This window comes from Salvelinus fontinalis, chromosome 40 (assembly GCF_029448725.1).
Source record: "Salvelinus fontinalis isolate EN_2023a chromosome 40, ASM2944872v1, whole genome shotgun sequence".
NCBI classification, from domain to species: Eukaryota; Metazoa; Chordata; class Actinopteri; order Salmoniformes; family Salmonidae; genus Salvelinus; species Salvelinus fontinalis.
Window position 1 is genome coordinate 7,296,102 of NC_074704.1, and position 12,471 is coordinate 7,308,572.

At 47.2% G+C, this 12,471-nt stretch overlaps 1 protein-coding gene across 1 annotated transcript; it reads left to right on the forward strand.

Moving 5' to 3' along the window:
• Positions 1-2,862: 2,862 nt before the first annotated feature.
• ndufb7 (NADH:ubiquinone oxidoreductase subunit B7) lies at positions 2,863-11,385 on the forward strand. Its single transcript, XM_055906845.1, has 3 exons — positions 2,863-3,128; positions 5,011-5,179; positions 11,210-11,385. The coding sequence occupies exons 1-3, from the start codon at positions 3,017-3,019 to the stop codon at positions 11,292-11,294; spliced, it is 366 nt and encodes a 121-aa protein (XP_055762820.1). The 5' UTR covers positions 2,863-3,016; the 3' UTR covers positions 11,295-11,385.
• The last annotated feature ends 1,086 nt before the right edge of the window (positions 11,386-12,471 follow it).

A 12,471-nucleotide genomic window follows, 5' to 3' on the forward strand; every position in this document is an offset into this window, starting at 1 on the left:
AATACGGAATAGGAACGGAGGGAAAAAGAGAGGAGGTGGAAGAGCGTGAGGGAGAAAGAGAGTGAGGGAGGAGGAGGGTGATGGAGGGAAGAGAGTGAGGGAGGAGGAGGGTGATGGGGGAAGAGAGTGAGGGAGGAAGAGTGTGAGGGATGGTGAGGGAGGAAGAGGGTGATGGAGGGAAGAGAGTGAGGGAGGAAGCGGGTGATGGAGGGAAGAGAGTGAGGGAGGAAGCGGGTGATGGAGGGAAGAGAGTGAGGGAGGAAGAGTGTGAGGGATGGTGAGGGAGGAAGAGGGTGATGGAGGGAAGAGAGTGAGGGAGGAAGAGTGTGAGGGATGGTGAGGGAGGAAGAGGGTGATGGAGGGAAGAGAGTGAGGGAGGAAGAGTGTGATGGAGGGAAGAGAGTGAGGGAGGAGGAGGGTGATGGAGGGAAGAGAGTGAGGGAGGAAGAGTGTGAGGGATGGTGAGGGAGGAAGAGGGTGATGGAGGGAAGAGAGTGAGGGAGGAAGAGTGTGATGGAGGGAAGAGAGTGAGGGAGGAAGAGTGTGAGGGAGTGTGTTTCTGCTGGTCAGAGGGATCAGGCGCTCCGCGTTACACGAATGGGGACAAGAGATGTGAATTGTTTTGCTCTAAAGAAAAGGAAACAATTGAAAGGAGTGATTGCTGGGGTAGCGGTAAATATGAAAGTGGACAAACTAAAGGGGAAGATTCCCGGTGCTGGTGATACTTGTCGTTTGGTGCGACGCAGAAAGGGTGGCGTGAGTGGTGAAATAGAAGAGTCATAGTCTGTCCTTTTGAGTTTTGATGTTGAGTCATTGCCCGACAAAGTGATGTCAGCATATACAAGTTATCCTGTACGAGCTTTTGTGCCTAATCCATTACGTTGTTACAGGTGTCAAGCTTCTGGGCATGTGGCAGCAGTGTGTAGGAGGGAGGTTCCTAGGTGTGAGAAATGTGCAAAAGGGCATGAGACAAAGGAATGTGTAGCATTGGGGAAAGTAGTGGTATGTGTTAATTGTAGGGATGCCCATGTTCAGAAATGTCCGGTGCGAGAGAGGCAGGTTGAGGTTTCCAGGGTTAGAGTAGTTAGAGGGTATCATATGCTGATGCACAGTAGCGGTGCTTGGGTAAAATCACTGGGGAAGCCAAGTCAGTAAAAAAGCCATATTACAACCTATGTTGTGATAATCGCGCTGTTTGCTGGAAAATAAATTAAACTACACATTCGTTTGATTAATCACAAAACCGGAGAGCAACATCTGTCCGAGGGAATTCCACAAAGCAATTAAAGATATTTGAACAGGAATTCCACAAAGCAAATATTGCATGTAACAAACAGTGACATGACATACAGCATGGTCCAGAAAGTTAATGTTTTCTACAGTTTACTAAACCAACCATGAAGTTACCTCAAGTCATTATTTTACTGTGAATTATACAGTGTTTTACTGTTGAAATTACAGAACAGTCTTACAGTGTACAGCACGGTCCAGAAGGTTAATGTTTTCTACAGTTTACTAAACCACTACTGATTTAGAACCATGGAGTTACCTCAAGTCAGCACAAAGACACCAGCAGCATCTCCTCCGCTATTCCAGCACCATTTACACTTAAACATTTAAATGTCATCAAATCAACTAGGCTATAATACAGTGAAAACAAACTTTAAAAATACCAAAACAATTTAGTCCAATCAATGTTGCTAAATGTCATGTGGATGTCCATGGTACTGATTTCGGTCTGTGTGTGTGCGTGCGTGTGCAAGTAAAAAAATAAATAATAGTTGAACACCAATGCCATCCTCCTCTCTTTCATCTTGGAAAAACGGTCTATGCTTCTGTCATACAGTATGATTTTAGTTTTTGTTGACATAAGCTACCTATCTAAAATGCTTGCTAGCTTGATTTCCTCGCATGGGCAACAATCATCACAGCCCAGTGGCACAATATATGCATTTATGGTTAGATAAGATTTGGCATCATAATCATTGGCCTGTACAGAGAATTAGGTCAAAACCACTAGTCCAAATCCCCATCTGTCCCTGGATGGGAGACCAGATGCTGCTGGAAGTGGTGTTGGAGGGCCAGTAGGAGGCACTCTTTCCTCTGGTCTAAAAAAAATATCCCAATGCCCCAGGGCAGTGATTGGGGACACTGCCCTGTGTAGGGTGCCGTCTTTCGGATGGGACGTTAAACGGGTGTCCTGACTCTCTGAGGTCATTAAAGATCCCATGGCACTTATCGTAAGAGTAGGGGTGTTAACCCCGGTGTCCTGGCTAAATTCCCAATCTGGCCCTCAAACCATCATGGTCACCTAATAATCCCCAGTTTACAATTGGCTCATTCATCCCCCTCCTTTCCCCTGTAACTACTCCCCAGGTCGTTGCTGCAAATGAGAACGTGTTCTCAGTCAACTTACCTGGTAAAATAAAAATAAAAAAAATAAAAAAATCTCCATCCATTACTTAGAAAAGGGCAGATTTAGCAAAAATAAAAAAGAAATTATTTTTTTCTTTGGATGTGATTTCATTGGTGTGAAACCAAATACAAACTGGCCTCCCTTGGGCGGGCGTTTTGCTGTGCTAGGACAACACACAGTTGAACTCAGCTCAATGCTGATTGAGCAATTATTTTATATATTTTTTTTATCAAGAGAAGCGAAATGCTTGCTGGCATCAATCAATCAACTGCTACGGAGGCAACATGTCATACTCGTTTGGTCCAAACAGCATCAGATACATGGGCTACACATACTGAGACAGCGCTGTGTGGAACGTATGCGCTGTGTGGAACGTATGCGTTGCGGAACCAATGTCACACATGGTGCTATGTCCGGGGAGGTGTTTCACTCTAGTACGGCTCGACTTGTTTATTTCCGTTGCATAAAGGAAGTAGCTCGTTGGGTCTTGTGGAGGTGACCGAATGGCAGATTTATTCTGTCAATCTTGAATTAGTTCTCCTAGAGTCGTAGGAAACACCGATTATTTTATTTTTATTGTGAAAAAATACCGTTAGCACCATGGGAGCTCACCTCGCGCGGCGGTATATCACCGAGACGGAGACCGAGCCTGACCCTGCGAAACCGTTTGGCTTTGACCCCGAATTCGGCTTCGATGAGAGGAAAGAGAGAGGTTTGTGTTGTCGACTCTGTTTTGGTCTGAACGTGTGACCGTACAGGAGTATGCTTGCAAAGTGTCTGCTGGTGGACTCTTGTCATGTCCATGGAAAGTAAAGTCCGCTAGCAAGCTAACTGCAACTAGTAACGTTAGTGGCTAGCTAACGTTACCCAAATTTAGCTAACATGATATGTTCCCTATTAAATATAACTTGAGTATTTCGCCCCCTTTCTATTCGTGTAGAGTACGTTTTTATTTTAATAAAACTGTCAGTTCAGACAGCAATATGGTTTTGAACAGATATATTTTAATAGAACTGTCAGTTCAGACAGAAATATGTTTTTTAACAGATATTCCCCGTCCTGTCAAAATCAGTCATAAATCCCGGGTGCATCTCAATAATTCAATGTCTTCCTCGTCTCCATTCCTTACTCTGTGAAAGAGTAGTTGCTTCCCAACAGTACACGCATTCCTCGCATACATATAATGCGTCACGGAACATGCAAGGCTTCACTTATACACATCTCAGGACATAGTCTACTCCTTTCTTTGTTGACAATTTTCAATTTGTGTGTGTGTCCACTAGTAAAGATGATGGCCTCACCCATTAACCCCTGGTGTAACGTGTTATCTTGTCTCCATGGTAGAGATGATGGCCACCCCCATTAACCCCTGGTGTAACATGTTGTCCCCCTGGTAGAGATGATGGCCACCCCCATTAACCCCTGGTGTAACGTGTTATCTTGTCTCCCTGGTAGAGATGATGGCCTCCCCCATTAACCCCTGGTAGAGATGATGGCCTCACCCATTAACCCCTGGTGTAATGTGTTATCTTGTCCCCCTAGTAGAGATGGTGGCCTCACCCATTAACCCCTGGTGTAACATGTTATCTTGTCCCCCTGGTAGAGATGGTGGCCTCCCCCCATTAACCCCTGGTGTAATGTGTTATCTTGTCCCCCTAGTAGAGATGATGGCCACCCCCATTAACCCCTGGTGTAACATGTTATCTTGTCCCCCTGGTAGAGATGGTGGCCTCCCCCCATTAACCCCTGGTGTAACATGTTATCTTGTCCCCCTGGTAGAGATGATGGCCTCACCCATTAACCCCAGGGGTAACATGTTATCTTGTCTCCCTGGTAGAGATGGTGGCCTCACCCATTAACCCCTGGTGTAACATGTTATCTTGTCCCCCTGGTAGAGATGGTGGCCTCCCCCCATTAACCCCTGGTGTAACATGTTATCTTGTCCCCCTAGTAGAGATGGTGGCCTCACCCATTAACCCCTGGTGTAACATGTTATCTTGTCCCCCTAGTAGAGATGGTGGCCTCACCCATTAACCCCTGGGGTAACATGTTATCTTGTCCCCCTAGTAGAGATGGTGGCCTCACCCATTAACCCCTGGGGTAACATGTTATCTTGTCCCCCTAGTAGAGATGGTGGCCTCACCCATTAACCCCTGGGGTAACATGTTATCTTGTCCCCCTAGTAGAGATGGTGGCCTCACCCATTAACCCCTGGGGTAACATGTTATCTTGTCCCCCTGGTAGAGATGATGGCCTCCCCCATTAACCCCTGGGGTAACATGTTATCTTGTCCCCCTGGTAGAGATGGTGGCCTCCCCCATTAACCCCTGGGGTAACATGTTATCTTGTCCCCCTGGTAGAGATGATGGCCTCCCCCATTAACCCCTGGGGTAACATGTTATCTTGTCCCCCTGGTAGAGATGGTGGCCACCCCCATTAACCCCTGGGGTAACATGTTATCTTGTCCCCCTGGTAGAGATGGTGGCCTCCCCCCATTAACCCCTGGTGTAACATGTTATCTTGTCCCCCTGGAAGAGATGATGGCCTCCCCTCATTAACCCCTGGTGTAACATGTTATCTTGTCCCCTTGGTAGAGATGGTGGCCACCCAGGCCCAGATGAACCTGGCCCAGGTCCCTGTACTCCAGAGGGACTACTGCGCCCACCACCTCATCAAGCTCATGAAGTGTAAGAGGGACAACTGGCCCAACTTCCTGGCCTGTAAACACGAGAGGCACGACTGGGACTACTGCGAGCACCAGGAGTAAGTATCTGCCTGGTTCTAGGTGTAGGTTGAGGTTTAGCAGCACCAGGAGTAAGTATCTGCCTGGTTCTAGGTGTAGGTCGAGGTTTAGCAGCACCAGGAGTAAGTATCTGCCTGGTTCTAGGTGTAGGTTGAGGTTTAGCAGCACCAGGAGTAAGTATCTGCCTGGTTCTAGGTGTAGGTCGAGGTTTAGCAGCACCAGGAGTAAGTATCTGCCTGGTTCTAGGTGTAGGTTGAGGTTTAGCAGCACCAGGAGTAAGTATCTGCCTGGTTCTAGGTGTAGGTTGAGGTTTAGCAGCACCAGGAGTAAGTATCTGCCTGGTTCTAGGTGTAGGTCGAGGTTTAGCAGCACCAGGAGTAAGTATCTGCCTGGTTCTAGGTGTAGGTCGAGATTTAGCAACACCAGGAGTAAGTATCTGCCTGGTTCTAGGTGTAGGTCGAGGTTTAGCAGCACCAGGAGTAAGTATCTGCCTGGTTCTAGGTGTAGGTCGAGATTTAGTAGCACCAGGAGTAAGTATCTGCCTGGTTCTAGGTGTAGGTCGAGATTTAGTAGCACCAGCAGTAAGTATCTGCCTGGTTCTAGGTGTAGGTCGAGGTTTAGCAGCACCAGGAGTAAGTATCTGCCTGGTTCTAGGTGTAGGTTGAGGTTTAGCAGCACCAGGAGTAAGTATCTGCCTGGTTCTAGGTGTAGGTCGAGGTTTAGCAGCACCAGGAGTAAGTATCTGCCTGGTTCTAGGTGTAGGTTGAGGTTTAGCAGCACCAGGAGTAAGTATCTGCCTGGTTCTAGGTGTAGGTTGAGGTTTAGCAGCACCAGGAGTAAGTATCTGCCTGGTTCTAGGTGTAGGTCGAGGTTTAGCAGCACCAGGAGTAAGTATCTGCCTGGTTCTAGGTGTAGGTCGAGATTTAGCAACACCAGGAGTAAGTATCTGCCTGGTTCTAGGTGTAGGTCGAGGTTTAGCAGCACCAGGAGTAAGTATCTGCCTGGTTCTAGGTGTAGGTCGAGGTTTAGTAGCACCAGGAGTAAGTATCTGCCTGGTTCTAGGTGTAGGTCGAGGTTTAGTAGCACCAGGAGTAAGTATCTGCCTGGTTCTAGGTGTAGGTCGAGGTTTAGCAGCACCAGGAGTAAGTATCTGCCTGGTTCTAGGTGTAGGTCGAGGTTTAGCAGCACCAGGAGTAAGTATCTGCCTGGTTCTAGGTGTAGGTTGAGGTTTAGCAGCACCAGGAGTAAGTATCTGCCTGGTTCTAGGTGTAGGTCGAGGTTTAGCAGCACCAGGAGTAAGTATCTGCCTGGTTCTAGGTGTAGGTTGAGGTTTAGCAGCACCAGGAGTAAGTATCTGCCTGGTTCTAGGTGTAGGTTGAGGTTTAGCAGCACCAGGAGTAAGTATCTGCCTGGTTCTAGGTGTAGGTCGAGGTTTAGCAGCACCAGGAGTAAGTATCTGCCTGGTTCTAGGTGTAGGTCGAGATTTAGCAACACCAGGAGTAAGTATCTGCCTGGTTCTAGGTGTAGGTCGAGGTTTAGCAGCACCAGGAGTAAGTATCTGCCTGGTTCTAGGTGTAGGTCGAGATTTAGCAACACCAGGAGTAAGTATCTGCCTGGTTCTAGGTGTAGGTCGAGGTTTAGCAGCACCAGGAGTAAGTATCTGCCTGGTTCTAGGTGTAGGTTTAGCAGCACCAGGAGTAAGTATCTGCCTGGTTCTAGGTGTAGGTTGAGGTTTAGCAGCACCAGGAGTAAGTATCTGCCTGGTTCTAGGTGTAGGTCGAGATTTAGCAGCACCAGGAGTAAGTATCTGCCTGGTTCTAGGTGTAGGTCGAGGTTTAGCAACACCAGGAGTAAGTATCTGCCTGGTTCTAGGTGTAGGTCGAGATTTAGCAGCACCAGGAGTAAGTATCTGCCTGGTTCTTGGTGTAGGTCGAGGTTTAGCAGCACCAGGAGTAAGTATCTGCCTGGTTCTAGGTGTAGGTCGAGGTTTAGCAACACCAGGAGTAAGTATCTGCCTGGTTCTAGGTGTAGGTCGAGGTTTAGCAGCACCAGGAGTAAGTATCTGCCTGGTTCTAGGTGTAGGTCGAGGTTTAGCAACACCAGGAGTAAGTATCTGCCTGGTTCTAGGTGTAGGTCGAGGTTTAGCAGTAAGTATCTGCCTGGTTCTAGGTGTAGGTCGAGGTTTAGCAGTAAGTATCTGCCTGGTTCTAGGTGTAGGTCGAGGTTTAGCAGTAAGTATCTGCCTGGTTCTAGGTGTAGGTCGAGGTTTAGCAGCACCAGGAGTAAGTATCTGCCTGGTTCTAGGTGTAGGTCGAGATTTAGCAACACCAGGAGTAAGTATCTGCCTGGTTCTAGGTGTAGGTCGAGGTTTAGCAGCACCAGGAGTAAGTATCTGCCTGGTTCTAGGTGTAGGTCGAGATTTAGCAACACCAGGAGTAAGTATCTGCCTGGTTCTAGGTGTAGGTCGAGGTTTAGCAGCACCAGGAGTAAGTATCTGCCTGGTTCTAGGTGTAGGTTTAGCAGCACCAGGAGTAAGTATCTGCCTGGTTCTAGGTGTAGGTTGAGGTTTAGCAGCACCAGGAGTAAGTATCTGCCTGGTTCTAGGTGTAGGTCGAGATTTAGCAGCACCAGGAGTAAGTATCTGCCTGGTTCTAGGTGTAGGTCGAGGTTTAGCAACACCAGGAGTAAGTATCTGCCTGGTTCTAGGTGTAGGTCGAGATTTAGCAGCACCAGGAGTAAGTATCTGCCTGGTTCTTGGTGTAGGTCGAGGTTTAGCAGCACCAGGAGTAAGTATCTGCCTGGTTCTAGGTGTAGGTCGAGGTTTAGCAACACCAGGAGTAAGTATCTGCCTGGTTCTAGGTGTAGGTCGAGGTTTAGCAGCACCAGGAGTAAGTATCTGCCTGGTTCTAGGTGTAGGTCGAGGTTTAGCAACACCAGGAGTAAGTATCTGCCTGGTTCTAGGTGTAGGTCGAGGTTTAGCAGTAAGTATCTGCCTGGTTCTAGGTGTAGGTCGAGGTTTAGCAGTAAGTATCTGCCTGGTTCTAGGTGTAGGTCGAGGTTTAGCAGTAAGTATCTGCCTGGTTCTAGGTGTAGGTCGAGGTTTAGCAGTAAGTATCTGCCTGGTTCTAGGTGTAGGTCGAGGTTTAGCAGTAAGTATCTGCCTGGTTCTAGGTGTAGGTCGAGGTTTAGCAGTAAGTATCTGCCTGGTTCTAGGTGTAGGTCGAGGTTTAGCAGTAAGTATCTGCCTGGTTCTAGGTGTAGGTCGAGGTTTAGCAGCACATGGAGTTTGTTTCTGTCTTTAAATCCCACTGGGGTCATGTCCAATGTTCCCTGTTTAAATCCCACTGGGGTCATGTCCAATGTTCCCTGTTTAAATCCCACTGAGGTCATCTTCCCTGTTTAAATCCCACTGGGGTTATGTCCAATGCTCCCTGTTTAAATCCCACTGGGTTCATGTCCAATGCTCCCTGTTTAAATCCCACTTGGGTCATGTCTAATGTTCCCTGTTTAAATCACACTGGGGTCATGTCCAATGTTCCCTGTTTAAATCCCACTGGGGTCATGTTCCCTGTTTAAATCACACTGAGGTCATGTCCAATGTTCCCTGTTTAAATCACACTGAGGTCATGTCCAATGTTCCCTGTTTAAATCCCACTGGGGTCATGTCCAATGTTCCCTGTTTAAATCCCACTGGGGTCATGTCCAATGTTCCCTGTTTAAATCCCACTGGGGTCACGTTCAATGTTTCCTGTTTAAATCCCACTGGGGTCACGTTCCCTGTTTAAATCCCACTGGGGTCATGTCCAATGTTCCCTGTTTATATCCCACTGGGGTCATGTCCAATGTTCCCTGTTTAAATCTCACTGGGGTCATGTCCAATGTTCCCTGTTTAAATCCCACTGGGGTCATGTCCAATGTTCCCTGTTTAAATCCCACTGGGGTCATGTCCAATGTTCCCTGTTTAAATCCCACTGGGGTCATGTCCAATGTTCCCTGTTTAAATCCCACTGGCAGTCATGTCCAATGTTCCCTGTTTAAATCCCACTGGCGGTCATGTCTAATGTTCCCTGTTTAAATCCCACTGGGGTCATGTCCAATGTTCCCTGTTTAAATCCCACTGGGGTCATGTCCAATGTTCCCTGTTTAAATCCCACTGAGGGTCATGTCCAATGTTCCCTGTTTAAATCCCACTGAGGTCATGTTCCCTGTTTAAATCCCACTGGGGTCATATCCAATGTTCCCTGTTTAAATCACACTGGGGGTCATGTCCCAGTAGGACAGTAGCCAATAGGCTGTGCCATCAGTCTTAGAACAGTAGCCAATAGGCTGTACCATCAGTCTTAGACAGTAGCCAATAGGCTGTACCATCAGTCTTAGACAGTAGCCAATAGGCTGTACCATCAGTCTTAGACAGTAGCCAATAGGCTGTACCATCAGTTTTAGACAGTAGCCAATAGGCTGTGCCATCAGTTTTAGACAGTAGCCAATAGGCTGTACCATCAGTTTTAGACAGTCGCCAATAGGCCTTGCCATCAGTTTTAGACAGTAGCCAATAGGCTGTGCCATCAGTTTTAGACAGTAGCCAATAGGCTGTGCCATCAGTTTTAGACAGTAGCCAATAGGCTGTGCCATCAGTTTTAGACAGCCAATAGGCTGTACCATCAGTTTTAGACAGTAGCCAATAGGCAGTGCCATCAGTTTTAGACAGTAGCCAATAGGCAGTGCCATCAGTTTTAGACAGTAGCCAATAGGCTGTGCCATCAGTTTTAGACAGTAGCCAATAGGCTGTGCCATCAGTTTTAGACAGTAGCCAATAGGCTGTGCCATCAGTTTTAGACAGTAGCCAATAGGCTGTACCATTAGTTTTAGACAGTCGCCAATAGGCTGTACCATCAGTTTTAGACAGTAGCCAATAGGCTGTGCCATCAGTTTTAGACAGTCGCCAATAGGCTGTGCCATCAGTTTTAGACAGTAGCCAATAGGCTGTGCCATCAGTTTTAGACAGTAGCCAATAGCCTGTGCCATCAGTTTTAGACAGTAGCCAATAGGCTAGTCGCAGGCCTACAGTAACCTATAGGTGGGGTTCAATACAGGCCTACAGTAACCTATAGGTGGTGTTTAATGCAGGTCTACAGTAACCTATAGGTGGGGTTTAATGCAGGTCTACAGTAACCTATAGGTGGTGTTTAATGCAGGTCTACAGTAACCTATAGGTGGTGTTTAATGCAGGTCTACAGTAACCTATAGGTGGTGTTTAATGCAGGTCTACAGTAACCTATAGGTGGTGTTTAATGCAGGCCTATAGGTGGTGTTTAATGCAGGTCTACAGTAACCTATAGGTGGTGTTTAATGCAGGCCTATAGGTGGTGTTTAATGCATGTCTACAGTAACCTATAGGTGGTGTTTAATGCAGGCCTATAGGTGGTGTTTAATGCAGGTCTACAGTAACCTATAGGTGGTGTTTAATGCAGGCCTATAGGTGGTGTTTAATGCAGGTCTACAGTAACCTATAGGTGGTGTTTAAACCAGGTCTACAGTAACCTATGGGTGGGGTTTAATGCAGGTCTACAGTAACCTATAGGTGGGGTTCAATACAGGTCTACAGTAACCTACAGGTGGGGTTTAATGCAGGTCTACATTCCATGAGACTGGCTCTGCCTACAACAAAATCAGACACAATCTTGCAAAGTCAAGGTTTGGTTGCGTTGAAAAGGGGCTGATAAGTTGATTGAATCAGAGAGAGAAACGTTAATCTATATAGTGCAAACTAATGGGGGTGAAGTCCAATCTCTCGAGTCTGGCTGGCATTTCTTCTGCTCTGGAGGAGGTGAGTGGCCACACAGCTTAGAGGGAACAGGAAGTTGACTTGACAGTGGTCATGTTGCTTTCGATTAAAGTGCAAAATGGCATGTGTTATCAAAGAGTTGTTGCATGTGTCTGTGATGGTCACACGTGACTAGAGTTGTCAGACTTGTTGTAGTAGTACTGCCATTTTGAGGTCCTTTACCATCAAATCCACTTGAACGCCCCTCTCTTCTGTGTGTGTGTAGCTACGTGATGCGTATGAAGGAGTATGAGCGGGAGCGACGGCTGCAGATGAGGAAGAAGAGGGTGGAGGAAGCCCAGGCAGCTTGAGCTTCATCATCATGACCTCTAACCCCCCGACCCCTCTGTGTACATACCTGCTGCTCTCCACAATAAAGACCTTTTGAGCTCCACTACTCGACCACTGAGTCACCTGTCTCTTTGTTTCCTGCTACGTTACGAGCCTGGGAACCACACAGGATCCAACGGGGAGGGACCTACCCCAATTTGTCCAATAGAAATGCATGTTTTTGTTGAATATAGCCCAGGTAGTAGGAGGGGAGGGGTGTGCATCAGAGCAGGGTCTGAGCCAGCTATCTATTTGACAGTGGGTTGTGGACAATGCAGCTTTTAAAGGTGATGTTCCCACGTTTGTAGTAGAGATCTCATTCACGCTGCATATGTCGGCTCAATCGGACAGAAGCCTTTAAAAGCGGCATTGTCGACAACCCCGCGGTCTAATTGAATCCCGGCCAAACATTTAGGCCTGGATTCAACCAGATCGCGTGCCAACCAGCATTGGATCCACATAGCTGATGCAGGTGTAACTACAGCAGGAGCTGACAAATCAGAGGCTGCTATTGACAAACCCCTTATTACCTGTGCTGTGTTAGACAGTGTAGGCTCTATCAGGGTAAGAATAATGACTCAGCCTGACATCAATGGTTTGACAAAGGCATGTTTTCATTTGAATGAGGGGATTTCTGCCTACCGGTCTAATTCAAGTGTTTGAACGGGATTTTGTTGCATCCAATGGGACTGTCCGTGATGGCGTTAACCGGCCTTATCGCACGGCGCTGCTTGGTGATTTGACCGCTCTTAACGCAGTTCCACCTCTGACACCATCCAGACATCTGCTATCGCCAGTTAAGGCTGGATCTGATTGAATCGAAGTTAGTTTATCACTAGCCCTGCCTGCGCTACGTTCAACGGGGTGAAAAGCGTCTGAGAACTACTGATCTAGGATCAGGTTAGCCTTTTATTTCTTAATGATTAGAAGAGGGGAGCTGATCCTAGATCATATGGACATGTGCACTCTGTCTGGTCATTCAGGATGACACCATCTTTCCCTCTGCTGACAGTAGCTCTGCTACAATCTAGATCCATCAACTGATCGAACAGAATCTGAATTTAGTGTCTCATTCCGTCCCCATCACTGGCTGGGTTTAGACAGGCAGCCCAATTCTGATTTCTCACTCATTTGTCATTTCAGCAATAAGATCTGAGA